Source organism: Camelus dromedarius, chromosome 25 (assembly GCF_036321535.1).
Source record: "Camelus dromedarius isolate mCamDro1 chromosome 25, mCamDro1.pat, whole genome shotgun sequence".
Classification (NCBI taxonomy): Eukaryota; Metazoa; Chordata; class Mammalia; order Artiodactyla; family Camelidae; genus Camelus; species Camelus dromedarius.
The window spans coordinates 20,493,920-20,511,995 of NC_087460.1; the positions used below are offsets into that span (position 1 = coordinate 20,493,920).

At 39.3% G+C, this 18,076-nt stretch overlaps 1 protein-coding gene across 10 annotated transcripts in view; it reads left to right on the forward strand.

The window, feature by feature from the left end:
* The first annotated feature begins 3,617 nt into the window (after positions 1-3,617).
* DNM1L (dynamin 1 like) overlaps positions 3,618-18,076 on the forward strand; it is a 46,950-nt gene continuing 32,491 nt past the window's right edge. For 4 of the 10 annotated variants that reach the window (XM_010974647.3, XM_010974644.3, XM_010974645.3 and 1 more), the window contains exon 1: positions 3,620-3,812. In XM_010974647.3, coding sequence (XP_010972949.2) covers positions 3,711-3,812 — 102 coding nt within the window. In that variant the 5' untranslated portion in view covers positions 3,620-3,710. Of the gene's footprint in view, positions 3,813-18,076 lie in introns of all 10 variants that reach the window. The other 6 variants (XM_031443818.2, XM_010974650.3, XM_010974651.3 and 3 more) reach the window with 3 other exon arrangements.

The following is an 18,076-nucleotide window of genomic DNA, read 5'->3' on the forward strand; positions in this document are numbered from 1 at the left end:
AAACACCTGGAGCCTTAGTTTCTACACTGTAAAATGTTTATTTAGCATAGTGCCTCACATACAGTAAGCACTCAGTATAACAGTTTAACAGTATTGTATAAAAAGAGCAACAAGGAAAATAGGGAATGACTAAGTACAAGGAGTTGAATTCCTAGATTATGAGCTATATATGTACATTTAGGATTTGGGGAATTTCTTTTACAGTGGCTAAGGATTCTACTTTATTCTTCAAAACCAATTTATGCCATGTGATAGGAAACATGATCTCTGAAGTCAGTGACTCACATCCTTACAGTTCCATAACCAGAGAGAGAGAAAATTATCTGGTTAACTCAAGTTTAAAAATTCTAGAGAAGCTCTCTAAAAGGTCCTATTTAGATCAGGTCCGTCCTTAGACCAGTCACCTTAACGTGGTGTGGGAGGCAGAATAATGGCCTCTCAAACATGTCCATGCCCTAATCCCTGGAACTTCCTGTGAACCTAACATGGTAAAAGGGACTTTACAGATATGGTTAAAGTTACTGGCTTAGCTATGGGGAGATTGTCCTGGATTATCCAAAGGGAGCCAATATAATCATGGGTTCTTAAAAAGCAGAGAAACTTTCCTCGCTGTGGTCAGGGGAAAATGTGATAGCGGAAGTAGCGTCAAAGTGGCTAGCTTTGAAGATGTTTGAAAGGGGGTCAAGAGCTAGGAGTATGAGTGGTTTCAAATCTGGAAAAGGCAAGGAGATTGACTCTCCCACAGAGGCTCCACAAAGGAACGCAACCCTGATGATAGTGTGATTTTGGCCCAGTGCGACCCATGCTGGACTTCTGACCTACAGAGCTGTGAGGTCATACATTTTTGCGGCGACTTGTGAAGGCAGCAATAGGAAGCTCACACACCAGGGCGCAGCAGGGTGGAAACTGAGTTTCGGTTCCTCCCCAGACACGCTCAACCTCATCTGCCCGGAGGCAGCTTGCTCAGTGGGATCCCCCTGCAGCCTCCAGCGCTGCCCACCCATCTCGTTCACGAGGATAAACTGGTCTGAGAGAAGGAAGGAGAGAGAGCAGAGATGAGAGGGAGGAAGAATTCTGCTGCTGCCTGAGCCCCTGGTTCCAGGTGCTCTTTGAGGACAAGGCCATGTCAGCTCTTTGGTTATATAAGGCAGTTAATTCCTCTTTTTGAGCCAGTTAGCTTGAGTTAAATTTCTGTGACTTACAACCAAACTGTCTTCCATAAATCATAAACCTATAGTGGGGGCTGCAGGAGGAGAATTTTTTAAAAGCCTTTGGAGACAGTATCTGCTCATGGCTCCCTGTGACGTCATAGCAACCGGCTCAGAAACACATTCTCCTCCTTCAGACGAGACATACTTACTGGCGAAGTGGCTTTCCCACAAGCAAGAGTGTTCTGAAATTAAAATGTGAAAACCTAAATAGATTTGCCTTGTTTGCTTCTAGTGAAACACACTGCCCATAGACGATCTTGCCTTACGTTTACAAAAAATGTTATCAAACTAGAGCCACTCTTTTTCAAGGCCTCACCACTTCCTGTTTCTGCAGCCTCCAACACTTTTCTTTTCCTTTGTCTCGGTGAAATCAATGCGCTACGGTCTAGACAAATACTGGACAATCCTGCTTTACCCTAACGGAGGGTGGGGGTGACAGGAGGACTTTTGAGCGCTGGCCATTTGATCATTCTTCTTTCTCCTACAAAAAGACAGAATTAAAAAGCAGTCACTATGGTTTTCGAAGCATGTTGATACAGGCTTTTTATGTTCTACTCCAACAGATCCTTTACAATTTAAACGGAAATACATCATGCCATACAAAATTCGTGACATCTCTCTTTTGGGACTATACGTACGCTTGCTCTTTACATTTGGCCATTAGGAAATAGGAAAACACTATGTCTTTTGGTGCCACAAATAAGGGAAAAACAGTTGTAGTTGTATCATTGTTGTCCCAGGGCACTTTGCTCCTATGAAGCAGTTGCTGGTTACACCCACGGAGCTTCACTATGAACTTATTCCCTTAATTTGTCTGCCTTGGCTTCTTGGAAGGAATACAGACTGCTCAGAGAAAAAGGAAGAGAACAAAAAACTCCATCAACAGAGGGCTGAGAATCAAAGTGGGTAACATCTGATTATTATTATCTTTGTTAGAAAATAAAATGACTTGGAATAAATTTCTTTGGTCTGCTTTCTGTTTTTGGAGTTCTGAAATTTTTGTCTCATTTTTCTCTGAAATTAAAAGAAAAGAATTAGAGAGAAGGAAATGTTCATAAAACCAGATGCCAGAAAACCACTAGTGGACCTTCAGGTCTTAGCTTCAGTGACATTTAATTCATTGGTTCAAAAGTATTTATTGAGTACCTACCATGTGTCCTGCTGAACAAATCAAGCATGGTCCCCAAGGCTACTGTGTATGGCTGTGCCCGTTAATGGTACCCACTACTGCAAGTGGTCCTTGCTCTCAAGAAGATTCAATGCAGTGGTTTCTAGGAGGTCTTGCTTGAACTTTCACTCCCCACTCAGAGTAGAGAAGGTACTCCCCAGTACGTCCAGTCATAGCACTTAGCCCATGTGTTTGTCATATTGTTAGACTGCAAACTCAGAGGGTTCTGAAATTGGGACTACCTTGTTTGTCACTTTCCAGGGGGCTAGGGATGCATCAGTGAATTAAACAGTCAAAAATCCTTGGCCTCTTGATAATCTAGAGGAGACATAGTAAAGAAGTTCAATAGGTAGCATGTAAGATGGAGGTACACCTATGGAGAAAAATCAAGGAGGGAAAGGGTCTTCCTCTGTCGCCTACCTTGGGTCTTTGCTCAGATGTCACTTTTTTTTTTTTTTTTTAATTTTGAGCGAGGAAACCTTTGGAGGGTTGCAGTAGAGGAGAGACACTATTTTAAATGAAAAACACCTAGGAATAGAACACTAGGTATACTTAGCAAACAGCCAGAATGGCAGTTAGCAGATCTCCACTTTGCCAGCAATCAGGCCACGGTGAATAAAGATTTATACAGAATATAGAGAAAAAGGACCCAGCCCTTCCCCTCTAAAACCCTAACGTTTTCAGATCCTTTCTGAACACATTTTAACAAATATCCCAGAGAACCCTCTTGTTCTAACCTGGGCTGGTTTTGTATTTTTATAAAATTGCACCTCACATATTTTCGTATCATCCTACAGACCTTTTGCACCTGGCTGGGGTATCTCAGGCTATGAGCTGTTCTTTAACGCTTTCCAACCCGCCCTAACTTGACAAAGCGTCCTCATTGGGAAATACCATCCTGGAGAATCAAGAGACTAGCTGTACTTAACACATTCGCATCTGGAATTTTCACACCCGTTTTTGAGGACAGGCATCAGCGTATCTCTTCCCTTCTACTCTCTGAGCCTCGCTTCCTAATCTTTAGACAGGAGCCAAAGCAGCATCCCGGCCCCAAACACCCGTCTCCCCGGCCCGAGCCGCGCAGCCTTCTGGGAGCTGTAGGCCCCGGCGGTCCTCCGCACCAGAACTGCAACTCCCGGCAGCCTTTGTTTCTAGGCCCCGCCCCCTTGGCGCATGGCCTGCCGGGAGGGGGCAGGTAGCGGGCGGGCGGGCTCCAATGGGTGCCGGCTCCCGAGGAGAGGGCGGAGGAGAGGAGGAAGGAGGCGGACTCTGGGCCCCAGCTCCATTCATTGCCGCGGCCGGCCGGGCGGGGGTCCCGTGTTTTTCGCGTCATGGAGGCGCTCATTCCCGTTATCAACAAGCTCCAGGACGTCTTCAACACGGTGGGCGCCGACATCATCCAGCTGCCTCAGATCGTCGTGGTGGGAACGCAGGTGAGAGACGAGGGCGGCGTCTGCCCAGGCCGGAGTCCCGGTGCGCGGGCCTGGACCCGGCCGCCGCCGCGCCCGCTCCCGGGCCCGCCCTCGCGGCCTGCGTGGGGAGGGCGCCGCCGCGCCGGGATGCCCGGGGCCGCCGTGCACCGGGGTCGGGGGACGCAGGGCCCGGCCGGGAGGCGAGGGGCGGAGCCGGCGCGGCGTTGGGCCCCGCGGGTCCCGGGGGCGGGGTGGGGGAGGGCCGGGCCGGCCGGCGGGGCTGGAGTCCGCGGGGACCGGGCGCGGCTCTGCCCGCGGGCCGCCGCCTCCAAGGGCACCTGGGGGACGCGCGGCGCACGCAGGGCCGCACTGGGCACGCGGGGCCGGGGCGCCCCTTCCCGGCTGGTTTCGGGGCGGCGGGGTGTTTTACGCCCCCCCTGCCTTGCCCAGGGGCGGCCGGGTCGGTTTTGGAGCCGCGCGGCTCCGGCGGGGAAGGCCGCTGCTGTGTAGCACCTGTTTTCCTGCAGCGTCGTCTAGGTTTCCAGAACGCCGAAGCGGTTAAGCCAGAACAGAACCCCTAAAGCAACTTGCACTTGGAGTTTGTGGGTGTTAGGAAGGCATAGCCAATTTTTCTGCATAGGCTGTGGTTTTTGTCTTCCCCCTAAATTAAGCATCAAGATTCTCTGGTCTTCTTGTGTTGCATCTCTTTTAGATAACACATTTTTTTAATGTGCAGAAATGTTGTAGAAATTAATGTTATTTCTAGAGTGACAGAGAATTCTAAGTTTCATTTTCTCTGCCAGCTGCTTTTCTGGTTGAAGAGGAATCAACCATAGGCCTTTTATTGGAGTTCAGAGAAACGCATTTTAGATATTACTTAGTATATTAAGTGCTTTCATTTGTTAATGATGTTTTCTGTTTCTGAGTGGTTTCCTCACTTTCCACGAGGTGCATCGCTACATCTTGCTACAAAATTAAAGTGTAGGATATACAAATTTTGAGAGGGGACTTGATGTTCAAAATACCGTAGTAGGTCCAGACACTGGAAACCTTGGAAACCATACACATCCCGGGGTGGGGGTGGGAATGGAGGATGGAAGGGGCTGGTTGCCTTAGGATTGGTGTAGATTCTGTTCAATCCTGCCTGCACATATAGTATTTGTAACTCTTAATATTTGGAGTTATTACTGGAGACTGAATCATCACCACAGTAAATTATGAGAAATATAGTTTAAAATATTTTATTATTATTTTTTTAAATGGAGGTTCTAGGGATTGAAGCCAGGATCTTATGCATGCTAAGCATGCGCTCTCCCACTGAGCTATATGCCCCACTCTGAGAAATATTTTTATTGAGTATATTTTGTTCGCTGCTCTGTTCTGGGATATGTGGTAGGTGCTCCATAATACTTTGAATGAGTAGATAGTATTTTTAAAACACGGGCTTTTATCACCAAAGCCGTTCCGTTTTTATAAATAGAATTAGAGGAGATGATTTAAATTAAATCTTTGGTAGTAATTTGGAAGTGTTTCCCAGCTGTAGACCAGATACTTTCCCATATACTTTAAAGAAATTCTCAATGCTTTTTAAGCAAAAGAATCAGAGCTGTAGTGCATATAAACAGCTTCACATCAAGGAGGATTTTTCTTACACAAAATGGTTTATTTCGGTGAGTAAACCTGTTCCCAGAATTGAGGGGGGTGAGCAGGGTAGAAAAGTAAAGAGTTGACCATTGTGAAAGCCATTAACATGTGGTGGCAAAAACCATGCTAGTAGTGACAGTTATACGCCACTCATGTCTTATTAGCTGAAATTCAGTCCTTTATTATTTAGGTACAGAAGAAATAAATAAAAATAGAAGCAATGTCCTTTCCCTCATATTTTCATCAGTATGTTGAAAAAAACCTCTTTCATTTGATCTGAATAAAAGCACACCACAACTTTGTCATCTAGGTTATTTAAAGTGTAACATGTGTACAGCACAGACCTCACATTCATGTATATACGTGTTTTGTATATATATATTTATTGAAGTGTAGTCAGTTTACAAGGTTGTGTCAGTTACTGGAATACAGCGTAACGCTTCAGTCATACATGAACAGACTTGAGCATTCTTAAGTTCATACTTAATGGAGTAGTGTAAAGTGAGTTCCAGACATAGTGAATGCTCTGTACTTCGTTCTGACTGGTACACTTCTCAGTGGCAGGGATCATGTCTTCGTAACACAGGTATAATCTCTATCTTACGCATCACCTGTACTTTAAATGGCTACGGGTCCCATTTTGTGGAAATTTGTAGAACTGTGATTGTCAAACTTGAATGTATATAAGAATTATTTTGAAAAAAGTTTCCTGGACCCCATCCCCAGAGATTTTGATTTTATAAGTCTGGGGTGGTCCTGGCATCATAGGTCATTCTGATGCAGATGATTCATGGATCCTAATCTGAAAAATCTATTAGTGAGTCTTTGATTTTACAATGAGTGAAATTGGAAAAAGCAGGCAGGCGTTGTCTGAGGGCATACCACTGTTCAGTAGTGTGTTGATTTTGGCCACATTCTTGCTCCAAAGTATCAGCTTCCAGGCAATCTTTGCGGATCTCTAAATGTTTTAAACTTTGATTCCCTGCCCCACCCCCAATTTTGATTTCTTAAATTGCCTAAATAATACTTTGCGGCCTAGAGAATTGGAGAAGTTGAGGAGAGAGATGTTTACATTCACACTTTTTATGATTTAGCTAAATAAATTGCTTTCCTCTTTCTCTAGCTGAGGTTCTTTGTGTGGAAACACCAGAAAACGGGGAGAGAGAAGGTTGATGCTTTTAAACCGTGGTGTTCTTTGTAGGTGAAGGAGATAAGACTTAATGACTTTTGTGACTCGACTTGGGAAATATAATCACTATTTCTTAAGTTGGGAATTGGAAGGTGGAGCCCTCCAGGTATGTAATCCAAACCACCACTAGCACAGGAGTCCCGATACAGGTGGCATTAACCTGAGACTCTGGCTCGGTGTTGCTGGTAACATACCTTTCACCTTGCGTTTTATTTCAGTCATTGCAGTGCTCCACCTTCAGTAATTCAGACAAATGCGAAAGGAACTGGAGTCTTGCCTTTTAAATGACCAACTCACAAACCAACTTTTTAATTTAACATTTAAAAATTTAAATATAATTCATATAATATAAAACCCAACATTATAAAGTACATAGTTCAGTGGTTTTTTCGTATATTCACAAGGTTCGGCAACCATCAGCACTGTCTAATTCCAGAACATTCTCATTACCCCAGAAGGAAACTCCAAATCCATTAGCACAGTCCTCATCACCCCCCCCCCCCAACCCCGCACCTGGCAACCACTAGTCTTTCTGTCTCTATGGATTTGCCTATTCTGGACTTTTCATATAAATGGAATTGTACAATCTGTGGTCTTTCGCGTCTGGCCTCTTTTGCTCAGCATAGTGTTTTTCAGGTTTGTTCATGTTGTAGCATGTATTAGTACTTCATTACTTTTTATGGCTGAATAATATTCCTTTGTATAGATATGCCACAGTTTGTTTATCCATTCATTAGCTGGTGGACATTTGGGTTTCTGCTTTTTGGCTATGTTGAATAATGCTGCTGTGAACATTGTTTTACAAGTTTTTGTGTGAACATATGTTTTCAGTTCTCTTGGGAATATACAGTTGACATGAGCAAAATGGATTTGAACTGCGAGGGTCCATTTATGCAGATTTTTTCAATAAATACATCAGTACTACACGATGCATAGTTGGTTGAGTGTGGATGTGAAGCTGTGGCTACAGAGGGCCAACTGTGTAGTTAAATGCAGATTTACAAGGGCTAGTGTCTGGCTGCTATTCAGGGATCCGCCGTACCTAGGAGTAGAATTGCTGGTTCATTTGGTAACTCTTAGTTAACTTTTTAAGGAACGGCCACACTGTTTTCCATGGTAGCTGTACCATTTTACAGACCTCTGTCAGTGTGTGAGGGTTTCAGTTTCTGTACACTCTCATCAACTCTTGTTACTGTCTTTTTTTTAAGTGTTACATTATTCTAGAATTCTTTATTTAAAAGAAAGCAGACGCACTTCCCCTCCTACTACCTCCTCTGCCACTATTATTTACATTAGCTCTTTCTGGAATCTTGTTCTCTCCTGCTTGATCTGCCTACATTTGTCTTGTGTTTGTAGAGATGGTGGCTTCATTAAGTTTAGTAATTTGGTGCCAAATACTGATCTGAATTTTCATTCCTTCGTTGTTTTCTTGTGAGTGTTTTTAAGTAAATTTATGTTTTTCCCTTTTCTTTTTTTCTAGTTTTTCTGTGTAGATCATGTGCTGCTTCAGTTTTTTTTAAATTTTAAAAACATTGAGGTGAAATTTATATAGCATAAAATTAGTTATCTTAAAGTGTGCAATTCAGTGGCATTTAGTACAGTCATAATGTTGTGCAACCGCCACCACTGTCTAGGTCCAAAACATTTTCATCACCCCAAAAGAAAACTCCATATCCATTAAGGAGTCATTTCCTAATTTTCTTTCCCCTCAGTCCCTGGCAGCCATCAGTCTTCTTCCTTCTTAATGGATTTACCTATTTTGGATATTTTGTAGAAACAGAATCATACACTATATGGCCATTTCTGTTTGGCTTCTTTCATTTAGTATAGCATGGCCCATTCATATTGTAACATGTGTCAGTACTTTTAATTGCTGACTAATATTCCATTGTGTGTATATACCACGGTTTGTTTATTGTTCATCTGTTGATGGGTATTTGGGTGGTTTCAATCTTTTGTTGGTTGTGAGTAGTGCTGCGGTGAACTTTTGTGTACAAGTATTTAAATACCTGTTTCCAGTTCTTTCAGTTATAGACCCAGAGGTGAAATGCTGGGTCATGTATTAATTCTCTGTTTAACTTTTGGAGGAACCACCAAAGTTTTTTCCACAGTTGCTATATCATTTTACATTCCCACCAACAATGTACTAGGCTTCCAATTTCTTTATATCCTGTTCAACACTTTGTTACTGTGTTTTTTTAATATAAGTAACCTGATGAGAGTGTGAAGTGGCATCTCATTTGTGGTTTTGATTTGTATTTCCCTAATGACTAATGACGTGAATATCTTTTAGGTGTTTGTTGGGTTGTCTTTCTATGTTGAACTGTAAGAGTTCTTTATATATTCTGGATACTAGGCCATTATAAATGTGTGATTTGCACATACTTTCTCCGATTCTGTAGGTTGTCTTTTCACTTTCCTGATAGTGTCCTTTGATGCATAAATGTTTTTAATTGTGATGAAGTCGAGTTTGTCTTTTTTTTTTTTTTTATTTTGTTGCTTGTGCTTTGGGAATCATGTCATTGCCAAATCCAAGGTCATGAAAGTTTATTATTTTATCATTATTTTATATTTTCTTCTAAGAATTTTATAGTTTTAGCTCTTACATTTAGGGTTTTGATCCATTTTGAGTAAATTTTTGTCTTTGGTATGAAGTACGGGTTCCCACCTTCATTCTTTTCCATGTGCCTGCCTATACAGTTGATTCAACACTATTAGTTGGAGATTTGTTCTTTCCCCATTGAATGGTTTTGGCACTATTGTTGAAAATCAGTTGACTTAAGATGTGTGGATTTATTTCTGGACTCTAAATTATTTTCTGTTGGTCTGTAGGTCTATTCTTATGCCAGTACCATGCACTGTTCTGATTACTGTAGCTTTGCAGTGTATTTTGAAACCAGAAAGTAAGAGTCTCCCAACTGTTCTTTTTTTTGAAGATTGTTTTTGCAATTGGAAGTCCCTTGCCATTCACTCCATAGGAATTTTAGAATTGGTATTTCCATTTCTATAAATGAAGCTGTTGGAATTTTGATAGAGATTGTGTTGACTCTGTACATTGCTTTGGGGAATACTGCCATCTTAATATTAAATCAGACCTAGAATTCTTGGTTGATAGATTTTTTTTTCTTTCAGCTCTTTAGATGAGTTGTGCTACTGCCTCCAGCTTCCAAGATTTCTAATGAGAAATCTATTGTGTTGTTAATCTTACTGAGGATCTCTTGTATGTGAATTATCTGTTTCTCTCCTGCTGCTTTCAATATTTGTTTTTGTTTTTCAGCATTTTGATTACAGTTTGTCTCCATGTGGATCTCTTTGTGTTTATCCTACATCGAGTCACTGAGTTCTTTAATATGCAGATTCATGTCACTTTCTCCGTTTCCCTGCTTTTATGGAAAAAGTGGGGATGGATATTACATTTGCTTTTCAGATATCTGGATCTCACTCTTTTATGTTCCAGACAGCACTGGGCCTGTATTTTATTTTTATTGATTTATTTAAATTGAAGTATAGTTGATTTACAGTGTTATGTTACTTTCTGGTGTGCAGCATAGTGATTCAATTATACACACATGTATATTCTTTTTCATATTCTTTTTTACTATAGGTTATTACAAGCTATTGAATATAGTTCCCTGTGATATACAGTAGGACCTTGTTGTTAATCTATTTTGTATACAGTAGTTTGTATCTACTAGTCCAAACTCCTAATTTATCCCTCCCCCCGACCTTCCTTTTCCCTTTGGTAACCATAAGTTTGTTTTCTATGTCAGGGTATCTCTTTCTGTTTTGTAAATAAGTTTATTTGTGTCATTTTTTTAAGATTCTACATACAAGTGATATATGATACTTATCTTTATCTGACTTAGTTCACTTAGTATGATAATCTCTAGGTCCATCCATGTTGCTGCAAATGACATTATTTTTTTATGGCTAAGTAGTATTCCACTGTGTGTGTGTACACACACAGATGCACACCCCCACATAAATATATATATACTGCAACTTCTTTAGACATCCAATCATCTGTTGATGGACATTTAGTTTCAGGCCTGTATTTTATAATCAGGAAAAAGTTCTTCCCCAAGGAATGTCAGGTCTCCAGCATTTTAGCAAGTTTGGCTTCTGGGTAGTTGAAGTGTTGATATCACTGAGTAATATATGTAGTGATTATTCAATATAACAGTCACATTTTAACACAATACATTATGAAGTGATTTAAACTTTAGATTTATATTTTGCCAGTAGGTGAAGTGTTTGAGCTATGCAGTAAGAAATGTTAGTTCATTTATTTAAAATACCAGAAAGTTAACATTTCTAGTGATGCTCTGAGAAATATTTTAATTAAAATAAATAAGGCAAACATTAAGGAAACTTGTAATTCTGAAACTACTTCAGTTAAAAATTTAGGAAAGGTACATCTTTATCTGTTAATATCAAAATAAAGAATTGCAAGGTCTGCTTTATACAATGAAAAGTAAAAACTAAGCCATTAAAAACTGAATCAGCCTTGATTAATGTGACATGAACAAATATTTACAACTCCCTACTCTCAATTGATGCCAATTATCAGAGAGAAAGAGATAAAAAATATCACAGAATTTAAGGCTCCATCTCAAAATATAAATTCAAAACACTATAAATCTCAATAAAGTACAATTTGGAAGAAACTAAAAGATGACACTGAGACCAAGCACACCAATTCTTAACCCCTAAATACACAGGCTGTTGAGTCAATTCTGGCAGAAATGTGGAGATGAAGAAAGCAGAAGACCTTGCAGTGCCAAGAGAGCCCTATTTTCAGAGCAAGTCAGCTGTGACTTTGGCCACATTGGAACTCTTGTAGCCACTCACCTTCCTGGAAAGAGTGCAGACATTGAGCATTTAAATCGACAGCGGGAAACAAGCACTGATCTAACCAATTGTTGAAGAAACCAATGCCATTTATAATGCTGAGGTAGAAAATTGGGAGTCCACAGACATGTTTTGTTTGGTCTGTGTTTGTTGATACATAAAGTTTTTTAATTGCGATATAATTGACATGTAACATTATATTAGGTTCAGGCAATAGCACAGTGATTTGATATATGTATATATTGGGAAACTATCACTCCCAGTAAGTCTAGTTGACATCCATCACCACACATGGTTAAAATTTTTTTCTCATGAGAACTTTTAAGATTTACTCTCTTAGTAACTTTCACATATACAATAGTATTACTGTCTGTAGTCACCAGGCTGTAAATTACATCCCCAGGACTTATTTTATAACTAGAAGTTTGTACATCTGACTGTCTTTACCCATTTTACTTATCCCCACCTCTGGCACACACCAGTCTGTTCTCTGTATTTATGGCTTTATTTTTGTTTGTTTTGTTTTAGATTCCACAAATAAATGAGATCAGGTGGTATTCGCCTTTCTTTGACTTATTTTACTTAGTATGGGACCCTCAGTGTCCATCCATGTTGTTACAAACAGCAAGATTTCCTTCTTTTTTATGTCTGAATACTATTCTCATTTTTTGTATGTGTATACATGCACACACCACATTTTCTTTATCTATCCATTGATGGACACTTACTATTTCCATTTCTTGGCTGTTGGAAATAATGCACCACTGCTCATGGGGGTGCACGTGTCTTTTCAGTTTAGGGTTTTTGTTTCCTTCAGATAAATACCCAGAAGCGGAATTGCTGGATCATGTGGTAGCTCTGTTTTCAGTTGTCACTGATCCTTCTGCTTCATGTAGTTTGCTCTGGAACCTCTGTTTTGTACTCTCTTGTATTTTCTCTCTGTTGAAATTCTCTTTGTTTATCCATTTTTCTGGGCTTGTTTAGCATTTTATGCCTTTTTTTAACTTTATGAGATATATCACTTATCTCCATTTCATTAAGATTTTTTTTCTGAAGTTTTATCTTGTTCTTTTGTTTGAAACATACTTCTTTATTTTCCTTGACTCTCCGTGCTGGTTTGTAAGCCGCCTCCACAAGTTTTGAACGAGTGGCCTTTTGTAGGAAGGAACCTCATCATTCAGCCCTGCCCTAGATCTTAGTTGTCCAAACAGCCTGTCTTTTTCTCAGTGGATCCCATTAATTGAGAATATACCAAGACCTGTCAGCATCCCTTGGGGGAGGATCTTAGCACCCAGCTCAGGCTGATTGGACGCTGGATGCTCAGAGAGCAGCTTTCAAGTATATGCAAATACACTTTTTTAGGGGAAGACTGGGAGGTAGGTGTTTCTCCCTGCTCCCTTTACACGGTGTCCTGGGAGGCTGGCCACAGTGAGTCTGCGTAAGCTCCCCAGAGCTTTCTTAGTTCACTGTGTCTTATGGTTCTCATGGATGCAAGTCCTGTTAGCTTTCAAAGCTAGATGCTTTGGGGGCCTGTCTCTCAGGTGCAGATCTTAGAAGTTGGGGTGCCAGACGTGGGGCTCAGACCCCTCGCTCTTCAGGGAGAAGCTGGGTGTTGTGAGTTCCCTCGTGATTGTAGGTCACCGTGCCTGGAATGGGGTTTATGGTGAGATTGTGTCTGAGCCTTTTCTACCTGTTTCCGTGTGGATTTTTGTCATTTTCCTGATGTGTAGGAGTTGCTCAGCTAGTTTTTTAGTTTCTTTCAGAGGGAATTTTTCCATTTTTAGCTGTAAATTCAGTATGTCCGTGGTAGGATGTGAGTTCGGGATCCTCCTGTGTTGTCATCCTGAGCTGAAACAATACGATATGTGAAAAGAAAAAGAATTAGTTGCCAATGTTTAAAAATGGGTGGATTTAATTGAAAAGCCGACATTTCTGGTTTTTCCTTTAAAAGAATCAGAAAATCTGACCACACTGGACGCCCATTTCCAGTGGTTTTGAAGAAACGCCTGCTTTAGAAGGGTCAGACTGCATCTAGTTAGCCATGGCTTCCTGTGCTCCCGGTTGCCTTCCATGGTTACCACTTACCATCATACATGTGTTGCTATTTTTTATGGTGTGAAGAGGGCAATGAAATGTCTTCTGTTTGCATGTTTCTATCAAAAGGGGAAAGCTAAAGACTACCTGGGAAATATTCTTATATTTTTTATATTCTTGAGAAACATTCTTATTTCGTGAGATGTGAAAAATATTCTTATATTTTTAATATGCAAACAAAATGTCAGAAGAATACAATCTGATGTCATTGGTTTACCCATTTAGGTTACCTGCGTTGCTTATGTGACAGTTGAGTTTGTAACCTCTGTTGGTTTGCTAAAGCTGCCCTAACAAAACCCCACACGTGCGGGGTGGCACGTACACAGCACATGCAAGTCACAGAAGGTGATTTTCTCACAGTGCTGGAGGCTGGAAGTCCGATATCAAGATGTAGGTGGGTCTGGATTCTCTTGAGGCCTCTCTCCTTGGTTTGCAGATGACTGCCTTCTCTCTTTGTCCTCATGTGTTCGTTACTCTGTATGTCACATCCCTAATGTCTTTCTTTTTGTGCAAATTTTCTCTTTTTATAAGGACACTAGTCAGTTTGGATTACAGCCCACCCTCATGACCTTGTTTTAACTTAATTGACTGTCTCCAAATATGATCACACATATTGCGGTATGACTTTTGAGGGAGTTAGAGCTTCAGTATATGAGTTTTGGAGTGATGCAATTCAATCCATAATAACCTGTCTTAAAAAAACTATATGTAGATACATAAAAACGTACATCTAACTGAAAATCAGTAGCCATAAAGGAGGAGACAAAGGTTGATAATTAGAGTAACAAAATGAGGTTAATACAGAATTCAGGAGAGAAATTTAAAAAGTATTCTTTGTGATATACTTTCTTTAAGAAGGAAGAACAACATGTCATAGTGGGTGGAGGTGATGGGGAACAATAGTCACACTGAAATTATTGAAACCTAATTTATGAAATAGAAAAACAACTTGAAGAATTCTCTAAAAAGACAGATCAAAACCATATGTTACGAAATTTATTAGCAGTAAGAGACTGGATGGTGAGACCTAAGAGAGCAAACATCCTTATAGCTGAGAAAGAACATTTGGAACAGATGGACAAAGAATGATCAAACAAACAATAAGCAGAAGTTCCCCAGAGTTGATATAACACATCTTCAGATTTCAGTTGCTGGGTACAAATATTGAAAGAATTGACAGACCCTGGTTAAATTTCTGAAATCCAAACAAAAAAGCCATAATTCTCCAAGTGTCGAAATAGAAGAGGGGAGGAAAAGACAGATTTCCTAAAAGGGAAAGAGAATCAGACTGGCATCAGACTTCCAATCTGCAACAGTAAATGTTAGATGGCATGCAGAGATGTTTAAAATTTAGAGTTCCGAGGGGAATTAATTGTGATTTTAAAATTCTGTCTCCATTGACTGTAATCATTCTTTAAATGGGGTGAAACTTAAACACTGAGCAACAAGAGAGAACAGAAACATTTTTAATGGCTTCTTCATATCCTATCCAAGATATTGTGAGATAAAATTGAAATATTACCTGAATTGCTTCCGGAAGATCTCTGCAGTAGCCATTAAAGATTATTTTGAAACTGAAAACACCAGAAAGGTGTAGCATAGTATTATGGGCGCTGTTGTATCTACCTCCCAGTTTAAGAAATAAACTATTAACTACCCAGGGGAATTTCCCCTCTTCCCAGGGAGACAGAGCCAATTTCCTGAATTGGGAATTTATCGTGCCATTTTACATATGGTACATAAGTAGATAACCTGAGCAATATATATTATTTTACATGTTTTACACTTACCTGAAGCAAGTGGTGTCAAATAGTATATATTCTGCAGTGTGTTTTTACACAGTGGTATATGTGAAATTTGCTCATACGTACACCTACATATTCCTAGTTTGCTCAGTGATGCTGTTAGATTCCATTATATGAATATATCAAAATTTATTCTCTTGTTGAGGAACATTTAAATGTTTCCCCTTGTTTGCTGTAGCAGTTTTAGTAAGCAACAGTACCAGTAACATTCCTATAAATGCTTCATTGTATACATTTGAGAATTACTCTATAGTATCAAGAAGTGGAAAGTATATTTATTTTCATTTTTACTTGATATTCCTGCTTGCTCCTCAGAATGTTTGTAACAATTTACATTTCCACTGGCAGAGTGGAATTTGTTTATGTCTATACTTGTTATTGTCACATTTTAAATTTATGATACTTTATTGTGGTATTTTATTATGATATTTGTATTGCATCTCCCTGATTACTGATAAGTTTGAACAGCTTATTTCTTGGCCCTCTGTGGTTCTGTTTTTCTGTTCTTTTCATATCTCTGTGTGTGATTTTCTATTACTCATCTTTTTCTTATTGATTTGTAGGAGTTGTGTATACATTTTGGTTACTAATTCTTTGTTATGTGGATCACAGATATTTCCCCCAATTATTTTGTATGAGTAAAAGAACTTTTAATTTTACTACAATTGAATTATCAGTCTTTTCTGTTTTAAGTTGTACATTTTGTGTGTTAAGGGATCATTCCCTATCTCAAAGTCATGAAAGTATTCTTATGTTCACTAATGTGTAAAGTCATGTTTTTCCACATTTGTTTATGATTCTTTAGGAATTTGTGAAATGTATAGTTAGATGGTTTTTAGCATGTCCGTAGAGTTGTGTAAGTATCACCATACTCTAATTATATAATATTTTGTCATCTGTAAAAGAAAGCTTGTATCTATTAGCAGTTGCTCCCCACTCTTCTCTGCCCCCAGGGCTAAGCAGACACTTCATCTACTTTCTTGCCTGTTCTGGACGTTTCATGTAAACAGAATCAAATAATATGTGGTCTTTTGTGACTGGCTTCTTTCACTTAGCATAATGTTTTTGAGATTCATCCATGTTGTAGTATGTATCTGTACTTTATTCCTTTTTATGACTGAGTAATATAAAAAAGTTATGTAAGACTAAACATTAGTCTCAGTATTTCAAAGTCATTTAAATGTCTGTGTTAGGGATTCTGGGAAGATGACAGCAATGGTAGAATAGTTTCTTAGTCTCTCTATGACTTTCCCATAAAAATAGAACAAGTGGATAGGAAAAACAAAAACAAAAACCCCATAAAGAACATCTACAAGAAAGTTAGTTGACCATGTTTTTCCACAGACTCTCAAATACTGGTAGTTTGAGGACAGACCACTAGCAGCTCCAAGACCTGCGTATTATTATCTACATAGGAAGAAGAAGGAAGCAATGGAACGTCAAATGAATGTGAGAATCGAAAAATAGCCAGAAGGCAATCACTGGAAAGCTTGGAGGGCCAGTTTAGGAATACCAGCTGAAACTGGGAGGGGTTTTGCACACACTGATAATGGGTGAGTGAAAGAAGTCCTTTGTATAGTCTTAGGGGACTGAAGTGCCTTCATGAAACTTTAAAAACCAATCAAAGCTCCCTTCTGGGACGAGTCCTCACGTGAGAAGGAACTGAGACTACAATTGAACATCCCCTGAAGAGTACCAGGGAAGGAGACGGTCCAGATAAAAGTGGTGGAGAGGAACAGAACCAAGATATCTCAGAAAACAAAGAACTTTATTTTTAAACACTGCATGAAAACAAGAGGGAGTTTTAGAGTGTGAAGTTAGGCCAAGCCTCCTCCTAAAAGTTGAGGAAAATGAATTTCATTTTAAATATCAGCAATATGAAATGATTGTTGTCAAAGCTCATACAAAGTATTTAAAGAAAAGTGGACTCAGAATAGCATTCCTATAGAAATGAAAGCACACCAAAAAGACATCCACAAAACAGGTGAAAACCATTAGATATTAAGACAAAAAGTAAGATGAGACTCATAATCAGAATAAGACATTTCAAAAAACAAGTTTGCTTAAGAAAATAAAAAAACTAGGTGGCAGAACTTTTTGAAGTATTAGAAATGAAACAAAATTTATTTTAGAAATAAATTAGGAAGAATGCACCAGAGCATATAAACATAAAAGATAACACCTTTAAAAGAGGAGGACATTGAAAATGAGAAGGATTTTTTTTTAAGAAGGTATAAAAAGGAGGTGTAAAAAGAATTTGATAGAAATTGATGTAGTAGAAAAAGGCAAAGAAAATCCAACATATGTATAATAGGCATCCCCAAAGAAGAGAAAAATGATAGCAAAGGAACAGAACAGATATTAAAAAAAAAAAAAAAAAAAGCATTGTACTCAGGGATGACCACAAAAAACTATAATTTAACTGAATTAAAACCAGACTTGGAACTCCATTTTGAAAGAGCACAACACATACCTGAGAACATTGACACAGAAAGACCAACACTGAGATACAGTCTAATAAAATTATTGAATTTTAAAGGAAAAATAAAAATCCTTATGCAAGCAAAAGTCACAGTCTCCCATAAGGGAAGGAAAATCAGATTTTATACTTTTCAACAGTAAAAATTTCTAAGAGAAGACATGCTCTTATTATGAGAGAAGATACAATTTATTATGGAATTCCATATTTAAGATACCCAAGA